The sequence below is a fragment of the Aspergillus thermomutatus genome, assembly GCF_002237265.1.
Source record: "Aspergillus thermomutatus strain HMR AF 39 chromosome Unknown NODE_71, whole genome shotgun sequence".
Classification (NCBI taxonomy): domain Eukaryota; kingdom Fungi; phylum Ascomycota; class Eurotiomycetes; order Eurotiales; family Aspergillaceae; genus Aspergillus; species Aspergillus thermomutatus.
In genome coordinates, this window is record NW_020798120.1 from 1 (window position 1) to 21,454 (window position 21,454).

At 52.2% G+C, this 21,454-nt stretch overlaps 8 protein-coding genes across 8 annotated transcripts; 1 reads left to right on the top strand and 7 right to left on the bottom strand.

Annotated features, from left to right (window-relative positions):
- Positions 1 to 730: 730 nt before the first annotated feature.
- CDV56_100241 (uncharacterized protein) lies at positions 731 to 2,639 on the bottom strand (the record flags this gene model as incomplete). The annotated part of the gene is made up of 5 exons (XM_026753860.1): positions 731 to 910; positions 961 to 1,211; positions 1,477 to 1,739; positions 1,815 to 1,929; positions 1,976 to 2,639. 5 exons carry the CDS (start codon positions 2,637 to 2,639, stop codon positions 731 to 733), a joined length of 1,473 nt encoding a protein of 490 aa, XP_026615234.1.
- A 234-nt stretch (positions 2,640 to 2,873) lies between these two features.
- CDV56_100620 (ATP-binding protein) lies at positions 2,874 to 4,875 on the bottom strand (the record flags this gene model as incomplete). The annotated part of the gene is made up of 2 exons (XM_026754239.1): positions 2,874 to 3,206; positions 3,262 to 4,875. 2 exons carry the CDS (start codon positions 4,873 to 4,875, stop codon positions 2,874 to 2,876), a joined length of 1,947 nt encoding a protein of 648 aa, XP_026615235.1.
- A 504-nt stretch (positions 4,876 to 5,379) lies between these two features.
- Positions 5,380 to 5,820, bottom strand: CDV56_101023 (ACT domain-containing protein; the record flags this gene model as incomplete). The annotated part of the gene is made up of 1 exon (XM_026754642.1): positions 5,380 to 5,820. One exon carries the CDS (start codon positions 5,818 to 5,820, stop codon positions 5,380 to 5,382), a length of 441 nt encoding a protein of 146 aa, XP_026615236.1.
- A 555-nt stretch (positions 5,821 to 6,375) lies between these two features.
- CDV56_101171 (NACHT and TPR domain protein) lies at positions 6,376 to 10,633 on the bottom strand (the record flags this gene model as incomplete). Its single annotated transcript, XM_026754790.1, has 2 exons — positions 6,376 to 10,200; positions 10,265 to 10,633. 2 exons carry the CDS (start codon positions 10,631 to 10,633, stop codon positions 6,376 to 6,378), a joined length of 4,194 nt encoding a protein of 1,397 aa, XP_026615237.1.
- A 1,905-nt stretch (positions 10,634 to 12,538) lies between these two features.
- CDV56_102049 (sugar porter family MFS transporter) lies at positions 12,539 to 14,280 on the top strand (the record flags this gene model as incomplete). The annotated part of the gene is made up of 3 exons (XM_026755668.1): positions 12,539 to 13,075; positions 13,146 to 13,856; positions 13,912 to 14,280. 3 exons carry the CDS (start codon positions 12,539 to 12,541, stop codon positions 14,278 to 14,280), a joined length of 1,617 nt encoding a protein of 538 aa, XP_026615238.1.
- A 239-nt stretch (positions 14,281 to 14,519) lies between these two features.
- CDV56_102320 (uncharacterized protein) lies at positions 14,520 to 15,782 on the bottom strand (the record flags this gene model as incomplete). The annotated part of the gene is made up of 3 exons (XM_026755939.1): positions 14,520 to 15,054; positions 15,103 to 15,581; positions 15,627 to 15,782. The coding sequence occupies 3 exons, from the start codon at positions 15,780 to 15,782 to the stop codon at positions 14,520 to 14,522; spliced, it is 1,170 nt and encodes a 389-aa protein (XP_026615239.1).
- A 785-nt stretch (positions 15,783 to 16,567) lies between these two features.
- Positions 16,568 to 17,610, bottom strand: CDV56_102592 (alpha/beta fold hydrolase; the record flags this gene model as incomplete). Its single annotated transcript, XM_026756211.1, has 3 exons — positions 16,568 to 16,741; positions 16,809 to 17,162; positions 17,245 to 17,610. The coding sequence occupies 3 exons, from the start codon at positions 17,608 to 17,610 to the stop codon at positions 16,568 to 16,570; spliced, it is 894 nt and encodes a 297-aa protein (XP_026615240.1).
- Positions 17,611 to 18,859: 1,249 nt separating this feature from the next.
- Positions 18,860 to 20,660, bottom strand: CDV56_102875 (cytochrome P450; the record flags this gene model as incomplete). The annotated part of the gene is made up of 5 exons (XM_026756494.1): positions 18,860 to 18,991; positions 19,046 to 19,919; positions 19,993 to 20,117; positions 20,176 to 20,363; positions 20,429 to 20,660. The coding sequence occupies 5 exons, from the start codon at positions 20,658 to 20,660 to the stop codon at positions 18,860 to 18,862; spliced, it is 1,551 nt and encodes a 516-aa protein (XP_026615241.1).
- Positions 20,661 to 21,454: the final 794 nt, after the last annotated feature.

Here is a 21,454-nt window from a genome sequence, read left to right on the forward strand (position 1 = left end):
GTCGGTCCGAGGGGGGGTGTCAGGATTCCATCCCGTTTAGGTTTAGCGTCCCGACTTAGTCAGCCTATATATAGTTGGCCCCTGAGCCATCCTAATTGGACACTTGGCGCTTCCCGATTCTCTCAGAAACGAAACAATCTCTGAAGTCACGTGCGCGCTAGGCTCTGATTGGTGGGTTTGGCACTCGGCTGATATGTCACCAAAAAAGGTTTAGCGTTATTGTTGCCTGCTCTATGCCTCAGGTTTCCATCACTTTTCCCTTTGAGGACTGCTTCGGTCAACTATCCATGGGAGGGAGTGATTCTGGTAAATATACAATAGATTCTATCAATCATTCTCAAAGAAAGAAAAGGAACAGCAGAGACGCTAAGGCCCTACTTTCGTGGCCATACAAAGGTTGAATATATATCTTACTTGTCGCTCTGGTCAAGATTACGACTAAGAAATACGCCCAAAACAATCACTGCCATCAGAATTAAGCTCATTCAACGATTGGTGTCTTGGAGTACACTGGCAACGGATTGCCAAACAGATACGCCAGAAGTTGCAGCGCGACAAAGCGAGCAAAAAACCGAACTTGGCCCATTCCTCCTCCCACGTACCACAGACCGGGATCTACAGTTCACAAAGTCAGTTCCAGTTGACAGAACCGGCAGCGCAGTCACTTTTCAAGAAACATACGTCCGGTGGGTACATATGCGCCCTTGATCTCGCCCTCCTGGTTAATGCCCTAATAATCCTCCACCTGCGCATGGATCTCCTCGCCAAAGAATTCCTGTACTGAGTCCTGGAGGTTTCCTGTAAATCCGGTGGCATAGAGAATCACATTGGCTGGCAAATGAGTCCCATCCTCAAACACGAGACCGTCTTCAGTGTACGATATGAGCTGGCTGTCAGACTTGACCTTGATCTGGAGCCCCATGAGCATCGCTGTCTCATATTGCCCAGAAAAGTACTGACCAAGCCCTGCGCTATCTTGGCGGAAGCCCCAATATCCATGTAATGACCCCCGAAGCGCTCACTGAGAAGGGAAATGAGGTCTCCGTAACGTTCCGTCCTGAAGCCGACTCGCTCCAGTGCGGCGAATCGCTCTGGCTCAGCCTCTGCTTGGGTGTTCAAGGCAGCCATGGTCACGAGGCGGCTTACTGCCAATGGCCCGGCGAAGAGTGTGCGATAGGATGTCTCGAGTAGTGTATGGTCATTCAGAATTGCTATCAAGGGTCAGTTTTGTTTCCGAGACTTCCCAAAATGGAGGAGCAAGGACGTTTCCAGGCTTTGGTCAAGTATTCCTGAGGAAGCACATCTGTAAGAAGTCAACACAACGAAGAGGGCAAAGGAAGGTTTCACTGATATGTCCGACTGCGTTGGATCATAGTCACCGATGCCAATCCAGCGTCGATCATATCTTCAGCGACATCATGGGCTGGATTCGAGGTGAGCATTAACATTGCCGTGATGGCTTCTTTGATCACTCACCCGTGTTGGCTGTTCCAACCACGACCCCTCGTTGACCTGTCCAGTCCCATGCGTTACGATAGCTCATCGAATGCTGGATGACTCCCCTGAATCTATCCTCCCCAGGATAGAAAGGCTTCTGTGGCTTATTGCATGCTCCACCAGTCGCTAGCACCACATGTCGGCACGTAAGGGTCTTGATCATTTCGGAACCTGCTATGGTCTGTCTGACTTTCAAGGTCCATTCTGTGCGCGAGTTGTCCCACGTACCGGATTGTAGCTCACTGCATGTCCATATATTCTTTTTCGATTAGAAAGAAGTCAGAGACGACGCCTTTGGTGGACGTACTATCCTGTACCTGTCTGCCCATGCGGCGAACCCTTCCGCGAGATCATCCTTGGTCAGCCACTCATGGTTGACATGGGCAAGGTTGCGCTCAAAAGGCAGATGGGAATAGTCTCGGATCGTGTGTACTGTCTCAAATAAGCCGCTTTCTCGCACAAGTACTTGAAAACGCACACTTTGCGGAATCGTATCGATGACGCCAGTTGTCGCCCACTCGTGGATTTTTGTCTATGACGAGATAGGACACTCCTAGTGCTTTCAGTCGACCGGCAGTGTTGAGGCCGGAATGGCCAGCCCCGACGATTAGACAGTCAAAGTGAGTTGTGGAATCACCCACAGAGGGGCTTTGAGTCGTCGGATCAAGCGTGTCGACACTGGGGTACCCCTCGAATTGGTCCAGCACAGTCTGCAGCATCCAGATCGTCCACTCACCATTTTCGCCGGATGGGATCAAGGAGAGGACTCCAGAGCAACGTGCAGCAGGACTGGCATTGGTCTCGAACCGGAAAGGAACATCAATCCAGCTACACGATGGGCTAATACGCACAACACGTGCTTCCTCAGGTTGTAGGTCAAATGACCGGGCTTGTCGCACCAAACACCGATTGCGATAGACCTCGGAAACTGTCCAAGCAGAATAGAACGTTCTCAGAGTCCCAGTCAGTGCGAAGCAATCTCTCCAGATAGCGACCTCGGCGAAATCGGATGCAGACAAGCGCGCAAGACAGTCGGCGAAGGGACTGGCGATGGACGCAAGGTCGACATCGTCGGAGATCCTCGCAGATGGCAGCGCATCAAGTAAGCTAGGAAGAATGTCTTTGCTTCTCATTTGCGTCATGGCTCGATATCGCAGTAATGGTGTTCGTCTGACTGAGAAAGAGATCTTATCCTGGCCGATGCAGCCTGCGAAATGTGTATGTATGTAGATACCCCACTCCCAGCAAGGTGGGGTTGGCTGCCTTACTTTAGGCAGATCTGCACATACAGCCGTCTACGAGGAGAAGTTGATCTACTGTCTTTGGAGAGTTCAAACGGATATTCAGATATGCTATGTCTGCCTTTGATTGCCCCCTCAAACCCCATTCGCAATCGGCGATGTAGCATCCCTAAGCTTGAGAACTGTTTGTAAATGCTCGTAAGCAAGCGGCTTCTCCTGCGACCATGCCAGCAAATGAGCTGTCTTGAGTACATTCTTGATCTGTCTGCCATTCAACGACACTCCGGCCAATGTCTCCAGCTGTTCATTGGAGAATCGCTCAGTTCCGGCGGTGCGAGTCAGGAACTGCTGCCAGATATGGCGACGGGAAGTCATCTCTAAATCCGGGTAGACGATGGAGACGTGAATTCGAGATTCAAAAGCCGGATCGATGTTTCCAGCGCGGTTGGTAGTCAGGAAGAGGATGCCCTGGATGATAAGTCTCAGCGTATTGGTGTTGATGACGAAATAAAAAATAACTCACCTCGTAATACTCCAGCATGCGTAGGAAGATCGACACCAACTCATTCCTCAACAAGTCCGTTGAGTTGCGAGCTTCCATGAACACGTCGGCTTCATCGAGGAGAAGCACCGCTCCCCACTTGGGAACCATCCGCAGGATATCTTTCAACGCGTCCTCTACGCTCGAGGCCGACGTCCCCAGATCTCCCGCACTCATCACATACAGCGGCACCTTCATCACTTCGGCAACGCTCTCCGCAGTGAGAGTCTTACCCACTCCCGGCGGCCCGCTCAGTTGCATGATGATTCCTCGTCCTTTGCCCTGGACCACGTCATCAAAGGAATCCGCTTGTTTTGACTGCGCCTTGGCAAAGGCCAGAATCAGCGCCTTGAGATCCTGTTGACCCTGCGGCAGTACCAGGGAGTCGAAGGCCTGCGAGTCCCACACGATCTCTTTGACACTGTCGAGATTGAACTCCAGCCACCGTTTCTCCTTGAGCGAATATCCACGCACGGTGGGAGTGGCCAGCAGTCGCTGGTCATCCGTGAGTTCCTTTGCACAAGCAGAATACACGGAGACGCACTCGTCTGGGTTGAAGGTGTTGAACGCCTCGGTGTCGATGATGATGCGGCTTTTGATGTTGAACTTGAATTCCCGTCTCATGAACCGACCCACAGCCAGGCCTTCGTAATATTTGAAATGATACCCCTTGTATTGCTCCCAGAGCGTTCCACGTGCGACCAAGGCCTCGCGGACGGAAACCTGGTCACTGTGACATCTTAGGGGAAACACCGGAAGTGCCGTGATGGGCATGGTGCCAACAAACCCCGGCACTTCGAAGTCCATGTCGCGGAATCCAAAGTCATCGCCGTCGAAATCAATGTATTTGGCTTCAAGGTCGAATGCGCCAGTCCGACAATTGGTCTCGCCTGACTTGAATCGAAAGGCTCGGGGGCGACCACCGACCATACTGAAGATCTCATCATCCGGCTCGAAGATGGTCCAGAGCAGATCGTGCGTAACAACGCCATTGAGCACGAGGTCATTTTTACGGGCAATCGTATCCCGAAGCTCCTCTTCGAGGATGGTGTAGAGAAGATCCACATGTGATTTGGTCACCGAGTCTAGCTCCTGGTCGCGCGCACTGGCGAAACGCTCCCATCGATGAACGAAAGGCTTGAAAGGACTGCGGAATTCCACTCGCTCCAGGGTCATGGTAACCCCTGGATAGCCATCTAGCACTTTTCCAAGGGATTCTTTCAGTGGCTCGCTCTGCACGACAATGGAGTGAATTTGGAGAGGTTTGCGACCATCGTAGCACTTGACATGGCGGACAATGAGGGCATACTGAGCCGACTCGGAGTTCTCATCTGCGCTGGGAAGATCATCAGGCTTCTTCTTGGTCCACGAAGTACGACCATGCTCATCGCGTTTGGACTGGTAGAGGTTGTGAACCTCGCAGATCGTCCCTGGGGGAGCATATTTGACAGTCTCAGCCGTATCATCCGCATTGTCTTCCGTATCTTTCTTGCTGGCGGCAATGGTGTTGTTGTTGTTGATGATCTCCATTTCCTCCGACTCACTGTCTTCGGATGGAACGCGTCGATGACGGCCTGAGTGACCCGGAAATCCCATACTGGACGCCTTGAGATAGATGATTCTGCCAAGTTGGTTGACGCTGGGGGAGGGAAGTGGCCATTCTTATCCTTGAGTGATGGCTACCAGGCAGCAGTTCCCTAGCCTGAAACCAGTGAATGTGCATTGTGGGAAATCAGCCTTGTCACTCTCGGTATGACTCTGACTGGTTCTGATACCACAAAGTATCCTTGTCATTCTGTGGGTGATGTGTTGGCTAGACAGCCTTGTGAGTCACCCCTCTCTTCTGCCTGATCTCAGCCACGCTTCTAGATCGACACGTTTCTGCCTCGTCGATATCACCGGTACAACCCATCCTACGGCTGCAGTCATCGAATTGTACGGAGGCTCAATTGAGCCTCATGACGAAGGTTATGATATCCACCAAGTCATCGCTGTCGCGTAGTAGGCTCGAGCGTACCGTAGGTCAAACCATAATAGAAGTATTACTGCCAGCTCTTATGGAATCAATGAGATCATATACAAATCATGTAGTAGACATTGTTATTTCTGAATTGTTGACTCTGCTGCCTTCATCATGTCCTGCAGCACCTGCAAAGTAGCATCCTCCTTCCCTAGAGGCACAAAGATGTGATCATGGAAATACCCACTGACCACATTGGTACTGATACCATGACTGGCGAGCTTCGTCGAGATCGCAGCAATCAGTCCCACGGCCTCCAGGCTGGAATGCACGGCCAACGAGATCTTCTTGCACGGGAACGTATAGTCGCGCAACCCGTGTGACTCGGCCAGATCTTTGGTGGCGATGATGCTCAATCCCTCGTCTTCTTGGAAGAGCATCTCTGGTTTCAGAGTTTGCAGGGGAAGGTTTTCGATTCGCTGCGTTGTGGTGAGAAAGACAAATGTCTCAGGGTGTACTGTAGGTCGCATTGAAGCCAGGAGGGTGGGAAGGTTGTTTTCTCCTTTGCTTGGCGAAGACATGGTCGGCTTGGATTATCGTCAATCGAGATGAATACAACAGTTCGTTTTAAGGATCAGATCTAGTACAAGGATAATTGTGATGAAATGCGACCGGTGGAAGTGATGGATTAGGAGGCATGGGATTACTGTCTGGGGGGAGGAAATATGGGACAGTACGGAGTCGGCCTATGCTACCCGTTGATAGCCATCTAGCCAGGCAATTCGAACGGCGAGTCGCTCGTTTACGATTCATTCAAACAAAGAATTTCATTACTGAATGTCAGTCAGCCCAGTCCATGTCAATGACGAAGAAGCGAGGAAGTGCATAGCAGTTGGTGCCTCAGGCATCACGTTGTTTTCTTTTGGGGTAAGTTGTAACCATCTCGACTCTCTCTCCTCCATCTCTCATCTCTTTCCTTTCTCTCCCCTCTCACCTCTCACCTCGAGGTTATTTCATCATCATCATCATCCCTACTGATAGATCGATCAACTTGAGGCGATAATTTGATGGATTGCGTGCTATTGTAAAACATGACAAAGCTGGCCACTTTCCGTCAATCTTCGCTACCTGTCGCCTTACACTTTCCATTCCTTCTTCAACTGAGCGAGCCATTCCTCATAAGTCAGAACTTGTCCTTCCACCAGAACTCGGTTGGCCTCCACCTTCTGTGGTCGAGGCGGAATATATACGAAGTCCTTTACATGGTTTGCACTACATACTTGGAATGGCATGGCCCCTGTCCGCAGCAGCTCCGAGCAATCCTTGCAAAAGCCCGTGTTAAAGCAGATCGAGCACAACGAAATGCCGTCCATCGTTGAAGACACCTTTCGGCACGGTCCATCGCAGGTGTACCAATACTCGTCTTCCTCATTCTCCTGCTCGTCTTTATCCGCATATCCTCCGAGAGCATAGGCAATCGCAATCACATTCTTGACGTCCCCGGCAGCGAGCAGAGCATTTTGCAAATCAGTTAAACCTGCGCTGTCGTTCTCTGGATCATCGTCGGATAAAATCAGTATAGCCCGTTTGACGGACGGAGCGAGCAGAGCGCGCGCCTCATCGTGTCGGCCAGTCAAGCGGTACCACACTCCCAGAGAAATCGCTCGAGCCCGCGCGGCGATCCAGAAATCGGACGTGTCCTCGGTCTTGTACCGTGCTACCAGCTGCTCCAATCGGCTGACGTACTCCTCCGCCTCGGGGGACCCCACGCCGGCATCGAGGGCATGACACAGCCAAAGTTGGGCCAACTTAGAGGAGGCGATCACCTTGGCCGAGCCAATCTCGCCTTCTTCCTTGGCAGATCCATACGTGTTAAGGATCCTCTCCCACCGCTTCGTCGCCTTGTCTTCCTCTCGGGTGTATTCGGAATAGATTCGCGCAAGCGAAAGGTCCAAATGAGCCGCGACAACCGTCAGGGACGACTTTCGGCCGGCTCGGGCCGCGTCGCGGTAGGAACGCACTATGAGGTCGAGGTTCTTTGTGGCCTGGCCAGCGAAGGCCAAGTACTCGACGACCTCCTCATCCACAGTTGGCATCTGCCATAGAAACTCGGTCAGTCGATTGTACTCTTTGTCGGGAACTTTTGCGTCGGCGAATTCTTTCACAAGAGACATGGTCTCTTCGAACCGGCCCGTTTCGTTCTGGAAACGCAGGATCGCAAATGTGCATGCGCTGCAGTAGGGATTAACCGCAAGAGCTTTCTTGATCTTCAGATAATGCTTCTCCGCCTGTCCCAGCTCCTTATAGCAGGTTGCCATGCGGTCCAGTGCTGTGTGCAGATGTGAAGTTAGCCTTTTCTTCTGATCAGGCTCGTCAATGAGCTGCTTTTCCAAAAGTGCCTCTACTTCCTCGTCGAGCGCAAGGGCCGTGTCCCATTCTTTCCTACCCGCGTGTGCTATGGCCATGCCTGCTTTGGCAATCCAATTGTTCGAATCTATGGCGGTTGCTTTCCTAAAATGCTCCAGAGCCTCTTCTACATGGCCAGTCTGCCGTAGCACCACGCCGATCCTTTGGTACCAGCGGGATGTCTTCTCTATCTGCGCCCATTCGGCGGCCTCGACGACCTCTGCGGCAGTCGGTGCAAAACAGAAAATAAAATCCTCATCGATCCCTCTTTGACACTTTAGATAGCTGATAATCATAGCCGCCGGGGCGGCGGGTGACCAGTCATCTTCAGCCAACCATTTTTTGGTGCAAAACTCAGCGATGGGTCGAAACGTCTCTCCAGGTTTTTCCTTGACGGAAAGCACAAACTCGGCCTCTTTGACTGCAAGCGACTCGACAATCCCGGCATCATCCCACCAGCCCTGAATGGCCTTGAGGTTCTCGCTTGTCGAGACCCAGCTTCTCCTTGGCACCCATTTGGCCATGTACTCTTCCATACCGAACATTTTGGCCAGCATGCTGGCGATTGCCTTCCTGTCCTCGAGCGAGGTCTCTGAGGGCTGCACTACATGAAGGTGTTGCACCCAATTGCTTGCGGCGTAGGTCAGCATGAGGCTGGAGTCCTTAGCTTTCTCGGAAAACTCAGTATCGGTGAGGATCTTTAGGCACGTCTTGAGGACTTGAGCTTTGGCATCGTTATAGATGACTCCGACCGGCAGTTTATCCTCCGCGGCAGAGACCTTGCCCTCGTTTGGGTCACGGAAAAAATCGCCCAGGGACGCGTGGCTGAAGGTGACGGTGGTCGACTTCTTGTTTGAATCAAAGTCTATCATGTTCTCAACGTCTTCGAAAGCGTCCTGGTCATCGCTCTCATCCTTAGGAACATCTTCGTCGTCGGACTCATATGCCCTGTCTGCCAAGGTCTGGAGCTCCGTTGTGGTCAGGCCATCCTCGCGGTCGAGGTTGAAGAAGGCAGCAAATTGCTTGCGAAGGGCGCCTTCGAGATAAATCATCCCATCTCCCTCAGCCGACTTCAACTCAAGGATTGCCTCCACCTCGCCAAGAGTCAGAGGACGAACGGCACAGGTGGCCCACAGCAAGAGCTCGTTGAGAAAGTCCAACTCTTCGTCGGTTAGACTGGCAGAGAAGCTCATAAGGACATGGCGCAGCATCTCCTTCAGGCCCTTGGGCGCCTGCTCGAGGCTTTTACGGATACTGGACTCGTTGCGCTTCTTGACTAGCTCCTGCAGCATCAGGTTCACCCAGAGAAACATGCCCTCCGCGCCTGCAGACAATTTTTCGGCGATCTCCTTTCGTAGAGCGGGTGAGACGCGTCGCAAGATCACTGATTTCTGAATGCTGGTTTTGATGTATCGGTCGATATCGGCGGAATTCTTCAGTGTTGTTACATAGATTGTCGGAACGTTGGTTTCGAGCGCTTCAGCCAGCTGATCGCTGACATGCGGCCGTCCAACCATGGCCAACTGCAAACGGCCGCGATTCGGGGAGTCGAGAATGTCCTTGGCAAGCTGCAAGAAGACCAGTCTTTCCTCCTCAAAGGCCTCATCCACCGCATCGAAGAGGACATAAACCCTGCTCGTGATTGATTCTTTCTTCAAGAAGTAGTTGACAAAAAGGGTCCGCCACGCACTTTCCAAAGTGCTGGCACTCCCGTAATCTCCAAGGGTTGCAAGGTACTTTTCATATGCCGGATCATTCCTGCTGATCTGATAGGCGAGATCCCGCAGAGCCTGGTGGAATGACCTTGTGGTGGGGTTGTCGTCCTTGAAGAAGAAGTACCCCACGGAGGCATGTGATGGATGCTGTACCCCCTGCGGGTATTGGTCTCTGAGGAAGGCGATAATGCTAGATGAAAGATAGGATTTGCCAGCTCCAGGATTGCCGGAGATGAACATGACCGGGAGATGTCCATCCATCCAGCCTTGGAACACGTCTTCGTGCCGAATCCAATCGCCTGTGCCGGGAACGCGGGTTTTGCTGATCTTGTCGTACCAATCTTGGGCCGAGTCTGTGGCGGATGGTCGCAGAATGCTCCTCACAAGATCACGTTGTGACTTGGCCGATTCCCCGTGATTTTCGTCCTTGTCGTTCACGGCGATCAATATGTTGCCCAGCATCTCATGTACCTCGGTGACCTGCACGGTCATCTGATTGACGGCCATTCCCGTCTCCTGCACCGTGACATTGGTCGACGTGACCGTGGTTTGGAGAGTGTCCACCACGCGGCCTGTCCGTTTGGCCTCGGTCAGGGTTTCGGCACCGACGAGACTCGCTTCGACCTTGGTCAACTTATCCAATTTACCCACCGCTGCTTTGATGGCGTCATCGTTGCCCAGAAGGACGTTGCGAGTGAATTTGAGCAGTCTACCTCGCTTGATAGCCTTGGTTGAAAGGGCGAAGATTTCCACCAGTGTTGTAAGAATGTCGCTCAGCTTGTCACTAAGATCTTCGGAGATTTGCTCTTGACTGTAGGCTTTCAATCGGATGGTGAAATCCTGCACACATTGGATGAGTTCACGCATGAGCGAAAAATTAGGCGACTATCGGAAGACTGCCCACCTTCAGTGTTCCCATCAGATCTTCAATGGCATCGTAGGAGCTCGACACTCCTTTGGCAGCCGTCATGAGGTAGGTCACTGCTCCAAAGACAAGACTGCTGGGGGGAAAGACCATCGACGCGCCTCCGGCTGCCATATTGCCGAACAGCTGGACCGGAATGAGAGCCGCCTGCATGGCATCAAAGATGGCGCCGCGTTTGTGGCGGTACTCGCTGAAGGATTTGTTACGCTCATCGATCTCTTTGGCCAGGTCATCTACGCTCTGGAGCTTCTGAACGAAAGCGACATCGAGATCCTCCTTGGTAATTTCTTTGTACTTCTCGATCGCCCGCGCGTAGATGGCGGGGATTTGATAGTTTTGAACGGTCATTTTTCTGGACTGGGCCTATGTTGTATATTCTGGAACAAGTCTGTCGCAGGCGTGAACATTGACATCACCATTGAATTTGCAGTCTTGTCATCTGCCCTATTCGAATCGTCTGAAATCAGCGACTTGAGAGTCGCGGCGGACGGAAGATGAACCACGCGCTCCATGCTGACGGGCGCGAACTGGCCTTTAAAGTGAAAATGTACGGCCAGAGTGAAGTGCGGCTGAACAGAGGCGGCAGGGATTTGAGGGTGTTAAAGGAGGGGTTGGAAGGATCCAGGGCTTGAGAGCTGCTTTTCTAGTGGTTGTGCTCGACTAAAGTGAGATTCTGACCCTCGACACGAGCTCAGCATTCCATAACGGCGAAAAGGTCAGGCGCCAAGGAGATTGGGCAGCAAACATTGGTCCTTTTCAAGACTACCTTAGGTATCGAGTCTACAGAGTATCGAGAGTGAAGGATCAAGGGTATCGGACCAATCGATTTCAAGTACCTATTCATACCGGCTGATTATGCATGAAAATATTCAGTCTCTAGACTGTAGAGCAAGATAATCAGGGAGTATGAGAGTACATACATTGTAAGGTGAAAAAAGATTAGTTACTGGATTATATAGGACAGGTGCTAATCTATAGATTATTCCATAGATATTAGAAAATAGAAACTCTGTACAGCATTAATTCAATACCATAGGAGATCTTAGGTGTGATGGTCCAAGACTCTGTCCGGGTGCACTGTCAAGAGTGATATATATAAAGAGTTTTTCCTATGTTTTCTCAGATACTTTAACTGAATACCACATTTTGATGCCCATTTCACTAGTAGAAAACAACTATCCCTCCATGCTTTCTCCGAGGGATTAATTCGAAGTTTCCAGTATCTTCAGCTCTCATGTCCATCAATATACCCAAGTTGTGGTTGACACCTGAGGCATTCAGGCAGCAGTTGATGTGACTGAATTGAGTTTAGCAGCAATGTTCAACGATGCCTCAAGTTAGTGCCTTGCTGCCTCACAAATCAGGCTAATCAGAAACTCGGTCGAGTTCCGTGGAAAATTCTGGCAAATGGGTTAAGGACTCATCCCGGTCACTCAATTTGTTACAGAGTAATTTAGTCCTAAGGAGAGGGTTATCGGGTGAGCAATCATTTCATAAGCTTGATTTCCGAGGAAGCTTCTTTGCCGAGCCGACACCGGCCTCCAATCCGCTTCTAACAAATCAACTGAGAAGTGAGATATTGAGGGTAGAGAACCGCCTCGCTGCCTCATGGTCGAATATAGACATGTCTCGTTATGAAACTGATTATCTCTGTGCCAGCTTCCTGTCAATGGAGAGATATCAACCACAGTCTCAGGTAGATTTTCCAATACGTTGACCAAGCCCAACAAGCCTCCGGTACACACCAACATTATGTTATGACGACAATCAATGTTGACCGGCTGAACGTTCTTCGCTGGGAGGACCCGCCTGCAGCCCTTTTCCGGCGGATAAGCGAGTCAGTCCCAGCTGTTCGTCTGGGGAAAACACTCCCCCGCCTGAAGCCCACAGTCGGCGTGCATATCGACAGATTTTATGAGGACTTTGAGCAATCCTTCTGGGAATATGATTGGCGATCTCTATGCATTTGATATCTAACCGTATTGACGAGCGTTGTTCCCTGCTGCATCCCCACGACGCCCCGGATGGGGATGTGACTGGCATCACTGCAGAGGGATCCATCATGGGTATGGAGACTGGGGCATTACCAACCGAGTAATCCACACGATCTGACGAGTAGATAATGTCCTGGGTCCTGGATCGTTCTCACAGCTATCGAGTTGCTGGCAAAAGAATTCCATCCACATCCTCTGTCGACCCGGAGCAGGAGCAATTCAACCTCATTCTCTCCAATTCCAGCGACTTGGTCACAGTATGGGGCTTCTCACTCTGGTCGAGGACCGACCTACCCCCAAATCCGTCTACAACTGGCGAGTGTACCTGCTCGCGGTTATCGCATCATGTGGTTCGAACATGATCGGTTACACCAGCGCCTTCATTGGCACGACCATCACCCTGGACTCTTTCCAGGAGGAGTTTGGCTTGGACAAGATGTCCAGCCAGCATGTGGACCTGATCAGTGAGAACATTGTCTCACTGTTCATTGCAGGTGCCTTCTTCGGGGCCCTTTTGACCTACTTTGTCAGCCACTTTCTGGGACGCAAATGGAGTCTGGTAGTTGCTTCTGCCATTTTCACCCTTGGTGCTGGTCTGCAGCTGGGCGCCAATGGATCTCGAGGGCTCGGGATCTTGTACGCCGGACGAGTCTTGTCCGGGCTGGGGACGGGGGTTGCCTCCAACGTCATCCCGATCTATCTGTCTGAATTGGCGCCTCCAGCCATTCGCGGAAGATTGGTCGGTCTGTATGAGCTTGGCTGGCAGGTCGGCGGTTTGGTTGGGTTCTGGATCAACGTATGCCTCCCGAGATTGCTCCGTTTAGGCCCTACTGGCGAGCGTCAAAACGCTAACTCAAAGAACCTAGTACGGTGTCGAACAACACATGCCCTCTGATCACGAACAATGGATCATCCCCTTTGCCATCCAGCTGATTCCGTCCGGCCTGCTCTTCGTCGGTGCCCTGTGGATGAAGGAATCCCCTCGCTGGCTCTTCCTCAAGGGTCACCGGAAAATAGCCATGAAGAATCTCTGTTGGATCCGTCAGTTGGACCCCTCTGACATCTATATCACCGAGGAGGTCGCTGCCATCGACCAGGCTCACGAGGAGCAGGCTGCCAAGGTGGGACTGGGCTTGTGGAGACCATTCCAAGCCGTCGCAGGCCAGCCCAACGTCTTGTGGCGTCTGTTCCTGGGCTGTATGCTGTTCTTCTGGCAGAACGGAAGCGGCATCAACGCAATCAACTATTATTCCCCCACCATCTTCAAGAGCATCGGGGTTTCTGATGCCACAGTTGGATTAACCACCGGGATCTTCGGGGTGGTCAAGACCTTCATGACTTTTGTCTGGCTGCTATTTTTGGTCGACCAGCTCGGCAGACGGAAGCTGCTGTTGATAGGCGCGGTCACTGGCTCTCTGTGCATGTGGATCATTGGGGCATACATCTGTGCTGTTCGTCCTGAGGACCATCCCAGCGATCACCTCAACAGCGGAGGCATCGCAGCCATCTTCTTCTTCTACATGTGGACGGCGGTTTATACACCTACATGGAATGGAACACCATGGGTCATCAACTCGGTACGTTTGCCTCCTCCATGCCACGAATTGCCCGGATGCTAATATCGAATGATAGGAATTCTTCGACCCCAACATCCGTTCACTGGCCCAGGCCGCGACAACCGCCAGCAACTGGCTGTTCAACTTCCTCGTCTCTCGATTCACAGAGCAGATGTTCGACAAGATGCACTACGGCGTGTACTTTTTCTTTGCCGCCTTGTCCTTTCTAGCCTTCTTCTTTGCCTTCTTTCTCATTCCCGAGACCAGCGGTATTCCCCTGGAGAAGGTCGACAGGCTCTTTGAGCTCAAGCCAGTATGGAAGGCGAATGAGACTCTCAAGGCGCAGCTCAAGGAGGATGAGGAGCAGTTCCGGTACGATATCAAGCAAGGGCTGTACGATCAAGACAAACAGGGAGAAGAACACGTGGAGAACAGCAGTGCCTAAGTGGTTGGCTTATAGACATAGACTGGAATGGGTTAGGTTGGTAGACATAGATTGGAATGCATTATATGGTCTTGAATGAGAATAGACTTGGGAAACAAACATACTTGTCATAGGAAGGACAAAATTATTGATGCTCGCTAGCATGAGAGTATGATCTTAATCGCTTACGAAACATGCTGGTACTGACGTGGTCTTTATTGGAGGCACAATTGACTCGGTGAGTATTTGGTGATTGATATTCACTCCTTGACTTGAGTAAAGTCCCTTTGTACACGGATTCCATGCAGAGGAATCTCATCACTCAGACTATCGGCGTCCCTCCCCTTGGAGCCCAATACATTGGTCACCATATGTCCCTGATCATACTCCGGCCGGAGAGAAGCATCCAACTGCTCCGGCGTCATGACGTGCCCCCCCGCCGAATCCGACTCGTCCGGGAGATGATAGAAGGAATGACGCCGGCTATGCGCGGAATGACCCAAAGCACTGGCCATGTGTCCCTCGGCCGTCAATCCGTTCTGACTGGGGTTCGACTGGCCGGTCTTGGACATGGGGGCTGATCGGCTGCGCAGCAAGGCAGGCATGGCGCCTTGGATGCCGAGCAGACGCACGATGGCTTGGAGGGCGGGTCGGAGGGTGGGAAGACACGCGGAGACAATGCCGGCGGACATTTCGATGGCGGTCCAGCCGACGGTTGGCGCGAGGGTATAGGACGAGTCGGCGGAGGTGTACGAGAAGAGGACGCTGAACCGGTAGGCCGAGGCAAAAACGACACTACAATCAATCAACCTTTGGTCACACCACGATGATGGAGCCACATACAAAAATCCCAGACCAAATGCAAAGGTCAGTGCCAATTTCTCGGACAAACGCAGCTGCAGTTTCCAGACCTGTGGCATAGGCAGAATGAGAATCGCCAGATCGGTCATGATGGTCGATGCCGCATTCGCAATCCAGGTCCCGACTTGGTTGATACACCGTCCGGGCAGACTGGGATACCACAGCTTCTGGACAGGAACACAGATGAAGATAAAAAGAAAAGTGATGCAGATGACCCAAAGAATGACAAAGGTGCCGATGATGTAGGCCCAGCGCTTGAAGTAGGGGAAACGAAAGATACGGTAGTACATCAGGAGAATGCTGAGCTTGGTCCAGACCAGATTGAAGACGTAGAGAATCTCGGCCACGACGAGGAACTTGGCGATCATGACCACGTTGGAGATGGGGACGATGTCGGCATGCAGGCCCATGCCTTCTTTGATCATGGCGAAGATGAAGCCGACGACGACCAGGTTCCAGCCCTACGCATATTAGCCGAGGTCACTTTATCAAGACTGTAAACCTACCATGGAGAATACAATCATCCAGTCATCCCACCATAACTTCTGCTTCCTCTCCCATCGGGCCAGAAGCCGCAGACAGACCATGATGAAGGCGAGCACCGTCACCGAAGCGGTGGTCGCAGTCACCCATGGCTGCAGGGTGTCTTCATCATCCGCCATTCTGAGTGATCACCACATGAGAGAGACCGGTGGTATGCTCGACTGCGGCGGGAAGAACGGAAACAATGGCGCTTTTAGACCCAAAGTGGCCGGGTTTATAACCGATTCCCTCGAATGACCTCTCTTCTTTCGTACCTGAATCCTTCACGGCCACGGGCCATGGTCAAACAGGAGGATTCCAGTCTATACTCCTTTTGAGAAATGAACTGTCGAGATTTTCTCCAGCATGATGGGATGATTCCTCGATTCCGGATTTCCGCAGAATGCTGGACAGTCTTGGGCTGCAGCCACCAAGGCCGTCGTCGAATCCCGAGCAAGACTAACGAGTAGCCCCTTGCTAGGCGGGAAGCTACCATGCGTGTTTGGGATGTTCATTCGACGGACCAGAGAAGTCAATTGGCCGTTGAGACGTCAGTAAGGTGGACCTAGCCCGTTATAGCTGCAGAATAGTCGATCCTCGCGTTCGGGAGTGGGCACACAGCGTGGCAAAGTGGAGAGTGCAGGGTGTGATTCCTCGAAAAGGGAAACTCTGCACTAGTATGAAAGTCATCTTTATGAATCCAGACATAAACGGGTGTTTTTGGTTCCACTGGTCGTATTTGTAAACTCTGTCTGTGCTAGTCTGCGAGTGTGAAAGTCGGCCGAGTGCTGTGAGTTGTGGGGGAATTTTCAAGGTTCCTGACTATCCGGCAGTTGATATGCCATTTCGGGTGCCGGTCGTCCGTCTAATTGAAAGAATAGAGCTACAAATGCATGATGATCATCTATTCAGGCTATTTACACCCCTACTTATACTTGTTCACCATCTCCAACAGGGCAGCATTCACCTCAGCTGGATTGGTGGCATTCAGATAATGGGCTCCTCCCTCGATCATGACAAGCTTGGCCTCTGGGGACGAGCTGAAGAGTTTGATCTGCTCTGCTGGGACTGTTTTGCCAAACGGAGTATCCTCGGTGCCCTGTTGGCGCCCATCTTAGCAGCAGTCCTACGATATTACCAGTCCATAACGTATGGGAGCGACTCACCTGTAACCAGAACACCGGACACTTGATATCACCCAGTCTCATCAAAAGTCCATCGCGCGACAGCAGGCAAATCACTGCCATGCGAACCTTCTTTCGGCCTTCGTCTCCCTTGTAGACCTCCTTTACGGTCTTTGTCCAGAACGCACTCAACTCCTCTGTCGCACTGGCGCCGAACCCAATGCCACCGACCATGCCACACCAGACATCGTCGACCACAAACTCCGGAGTCGCAACGGCGCTGGTCCATTTCTCGTAGAAGGGCCGGAGGGCGGGGACGGGATCCCAACAGCCTTTCGATCGGGAGTCGGCCGATTCGTAATCCATCGAGGTTCCCAATGGCATCAGGCCGAGGATCTAGATAGAGAGTAGACAGGCATTAGTTTTAACGCGGCGCCTCACACTAGCAGATAGTTCATGTATGCAAGGGGCCTCCCACCCGCTCGGGAGCCAACAAGGCCATGCGCGTCACAATCCATCCTCCCTGGCTCGTTCCCAGAGCGAAGGCCTTGTCAATGCCTAGTTTCTCCATCACCTGCAGCGCCATCAAGGCCGAATCCCAGTATGTAAAGTGTTCCGACGGGCAGCTGGTCGAACCGTGGCCCAGGGGCTCGATGGCCAGCAGGTTCATGGTGTCTGTGAGGGCGACATCGCTGAATTGATCGCGGTAGAGGGAGACGGTCGTACACATCGAGTTGATCAGGACGCATGTCGGCTTGGAGGGGTCGTAGCGGTCGTTGGACAGAGCGTAACCGGCGGTGATGCCGCCCAGATGGGGCACCTGGATGGTGCTTGTTGCTGCCATGCTTTCGGATTTGTGGATTTCAAAATAACGACAATGGATGAACGAGGAGCGTCAAGATGTAACTCATCATATAGATAAAGGAACCTGTCACCTAGTCACCCTCCCTTGTGGACGCGACCCGAGGTTCTGCAACCCCTCCAGATCATCCCGTCCCATACCACTGGCAGACGCAGACAGAGGGAACTACTTCCCTTTCTGGATCAAATCCCGGTCGACAGTGGGGATAAACAGAACGACGCCAATGACACGGTGGGAGAATAATATCCAACCATATTCTGCTAGTTTGCTCCGTCTGGGCCTCGAGGAGAGTGGAAATGGGCGAATGGGACGCTTTCGGGCCGCTTCTGACACGCCGGTCCTTTCCGCGCAAACTCAAAGGCCCACTGCGAGAGAGAAAAGAAGAATTCAACAGGTACTCAACATGCATCAGAGATGTCCATGCCACTGGCCTGTGAATTCCAAAGATGTTTCGTGGTCTGACAGTCGATGGTCACTGGCTGAAGTCGGGTTCGAAGTCAGTCAAGGAGTCAAAAGTCAAGACATTGCTTTGTGGAGCCGGTGATGGAGTCAAGCAGGAACCAAGGCGACCAAAACGACCAATAACGGGTTTCTGCTTTCACTTCGTAATTTGAGTTCTGACCGGTCATACGGGCATATTTGCAGGGAAGACTGCAGGTCTGAGCCATGAGATGTGGATGTTGTACTTCCAGAAATCCAGGGGGAATTCTCGAAGGCGCAAACAGACGCATCCTGCACTCTATCTGCATGAACGTCCAATGCATAGATAACTATCAGAGGTTGATCCTTTGGACCCTTTGACACATCTCAAGTCAATCTGAGAGTGCGCCGATCCCCTCACGAAGCAAGGGAAAGCATCATAGTGGACCGTGGCGATCGCGCATGGCAATTATCTGATCAGTCAACGACGCAAGGAAGATGCTGTGATAGATACTGAGTATAGAAGCAGGGAAAAGGTTGAAAAGCGTGCATTGACTCGCGGATACTGCCCAAGGTGGAGGAACAACATTAGTGATTGTGTACATTCTTGGCGATTCATGCAGCTGCATAGTATCGGCTGTCAATCTGTATCCACACATCCAACATCAGAAAGTCGCCAGTTCATTCGTGTCATGTTTGAAGTATGAGATACAGGTAAGCACAGGTGTTTGCCATAGGACATGTACACTAAAGGAGGTCAACGGAAATCTTGCTGATCAGTAGTGGTTTAGATCTGTATCCGAAAGTCATTTCATGTTGCCTTTTCTGGCAGACGACGATCAATTGTCAGCCATAGATCGCGATAGAAACCAACTCCTCCTTTGATCACGAATCGAGCCTCTGGTTTGTCGCTCACGGTCTTGACATTGAATCGGCGGAAAAACTGATAGACACAAACATTAGTCTCAAAACAGTCGGAGGAATACCGACTACCAACCTGCAATGGTCCTTTGTACAGCTCCATCATAGCAATATCCCTACCCAGACACACTCGGGCCCCGTAGCCAAATGTGAAGCTATACTTGTTGTACACCCTGGCCTTTTCAGCGTCGAGCCAGCGCTCCGGCTTGAACTCCTCCGCATCCTCCCCGTACATCCTCTTGTCTCGCTGCATAATCCACGGGTTGCCTGAGACCTCCGTCCCCGCTGGCGCAAACTTCCCATAAAGGTCCAGACCAGGCTCCGAGACATACCGGGGGAATATGTTTGGGGCAGGGGGGTTGAGCCGCAGCGTCTCGCGAACACACGCCACATAGTAGGGGAGGTGGTCAACGATTTCGTTGTACTGCGGGACAGGGTCGGAGAGGAGTCCCTGGGCCGTTGCCGCGTCGATTTCCTCCATCATACGACGGTAGGCGCCGGGATGGGTGAGCAGGAAGTGCATCATGGCCTGGAAGACGGTGCCGGTCGTATCGGCCCCCGCAAGCAGGACCAGCAGCACCTCGGCTTTGAGATATTCAATGTCGAAAGGGGACCCATCCTCGGTGCGCGCTTCGATGAAGCTCTGCAGGAGGTCGATGCGACCGATGTCCTTCTTCTCTTCGAGCTCGCGGAACCGTTGATCGATCAGGCGATCGCGGAAGCGCATGAGAACGCCGATGCCTGAATCGTCCTGGGGAGTGGCAACGAGGTACTTCTTCATGAACGTGGTCTTCATCCAGCTGGTGAAAGGGTGCAGACGAGCCAGGAGACCGAATGCCGGCAGACCATCGTGGAACCCCTGAATGAGTCCGCCTACGTCCTGGGCCTGCTCGACGAAGCCGAAGGGGGCGCCGAAGCCGATCTCGCTGATTATGTCGTACGCCATGTAGCTGCAGAATGTCATCACAGTTAGTCCCAGGAGTCTCTCACGTCTCTCTCACGAATGCGTCCGTTGATGCTTACACAGCCCACCATGAGAAATCAAAGGTCTCCCCCGTTTGTGCGAATGTTTGGTCGAGCTTGTTGATCCAAGCTTGAACGCGGATGTCGACCAAGGGCTCCATCTTCTTTACGTTGGTAAAGCTGTACTGCAGGCTGTCAACGCCGGGGTCGTTGTCGCCGTTGGTCGCATTGGCATAAACCTACCGGTCCCGCAACGTGCTTCCGAAAAGCCGCGTGTGTCTTATGCGATCGCATGTTGAACAGCGATTCAGTCTCGCCAAAGGTCCCAGTAATGTAGTGTCCCGTCTTGTCGGCATTGCGATGGTAGATGCCCGGCAGCTTGGTCGGGTCGCTGACGAGGAGGAGCGTGGGAGTTATTCGCACTACAGGGCCTACTCAGAAGATCATTTAGCATCTGCTCTTTCCGAGGACCTGGTGACGAGGTTGTTCGCCATACCATATTTCTTTGTGAGAGCATACACGGTAGGCAATTCAGTCTCGCGGAGATTGTGCCATGCGATCCAAAGTCTGGTCACTCCTGCCCAGAAGGGCCCGGGGAAGACAGACAACGGGTGAAAAAAGTGATAATAGACAATCTGGTAGGCGAATCGGAGCAACACATACGCCACAAGACCCAGAACCACGTTGATCAAGGTGATTCTAGCGAGGAACTCTTCCCCCAGACCCATGGTGGTGACTCGATGAGTGGGATTGGTTCAAGTGAAAGGAGAATTGGGCACGCAGAACACTGAAACCAAGGCCTTGCGATCAATTCCGAGGCCACCTTTCCCATCAGGCCAATGCGCCCTGATTGCGACCGTGCAAAGGCCATGTAGATGCTCATCGTGTTGGCGAGGAGGGGGTGGAGGAGCGCTGAGCGCACCGGTGCCAGATACTAGTGAGTGAGTACGAATTGTACAAAGCCATTCTCTCATCCGGTCGCTTTAGCTCGACTGCTTGAGTCTCGATTTGAGGTTGCAGCAGGCTGAATGATTCATGCAGCGAGTCAGAGGTGAAGAAGCAGGGTTGATCAACGGGCTGGGAGCCTGGGACGCTGTCAGTAGCACGTCGACTAATGTATAGAGGTGGATGAAGCTGACAGTCATTGGAGCAGTCAATAACATCCCTGCTCGTCGATGGACCTTGTATTATTGAACACACGGACTCACGGAGTGGGAATCGTTACTCTCTGACTCGCAAACCGCTGTCATTGACTCTGTAGACCCAGTGGTTGATGGTCGAGAGGCGAGACAGGAGAATGACATCTCCAGTCTAAGCTGGAGGAGGAAAATGGGCGAGACGACCGTTGGCAGATCGGCGATTCCGGCCCCTCTCCGCTAATATTTAGCGAGCTATTCTGGGAGCATGATAGGGTGATGCCGAATGCAGATCTCGGGCCCAACGGTGATGTGGAAATTCATGTCTCTCTGTAGTTTCGCGTATGAAGTGAGGCGGAACAGAGTCATGGACTTTTGTCCTAGAT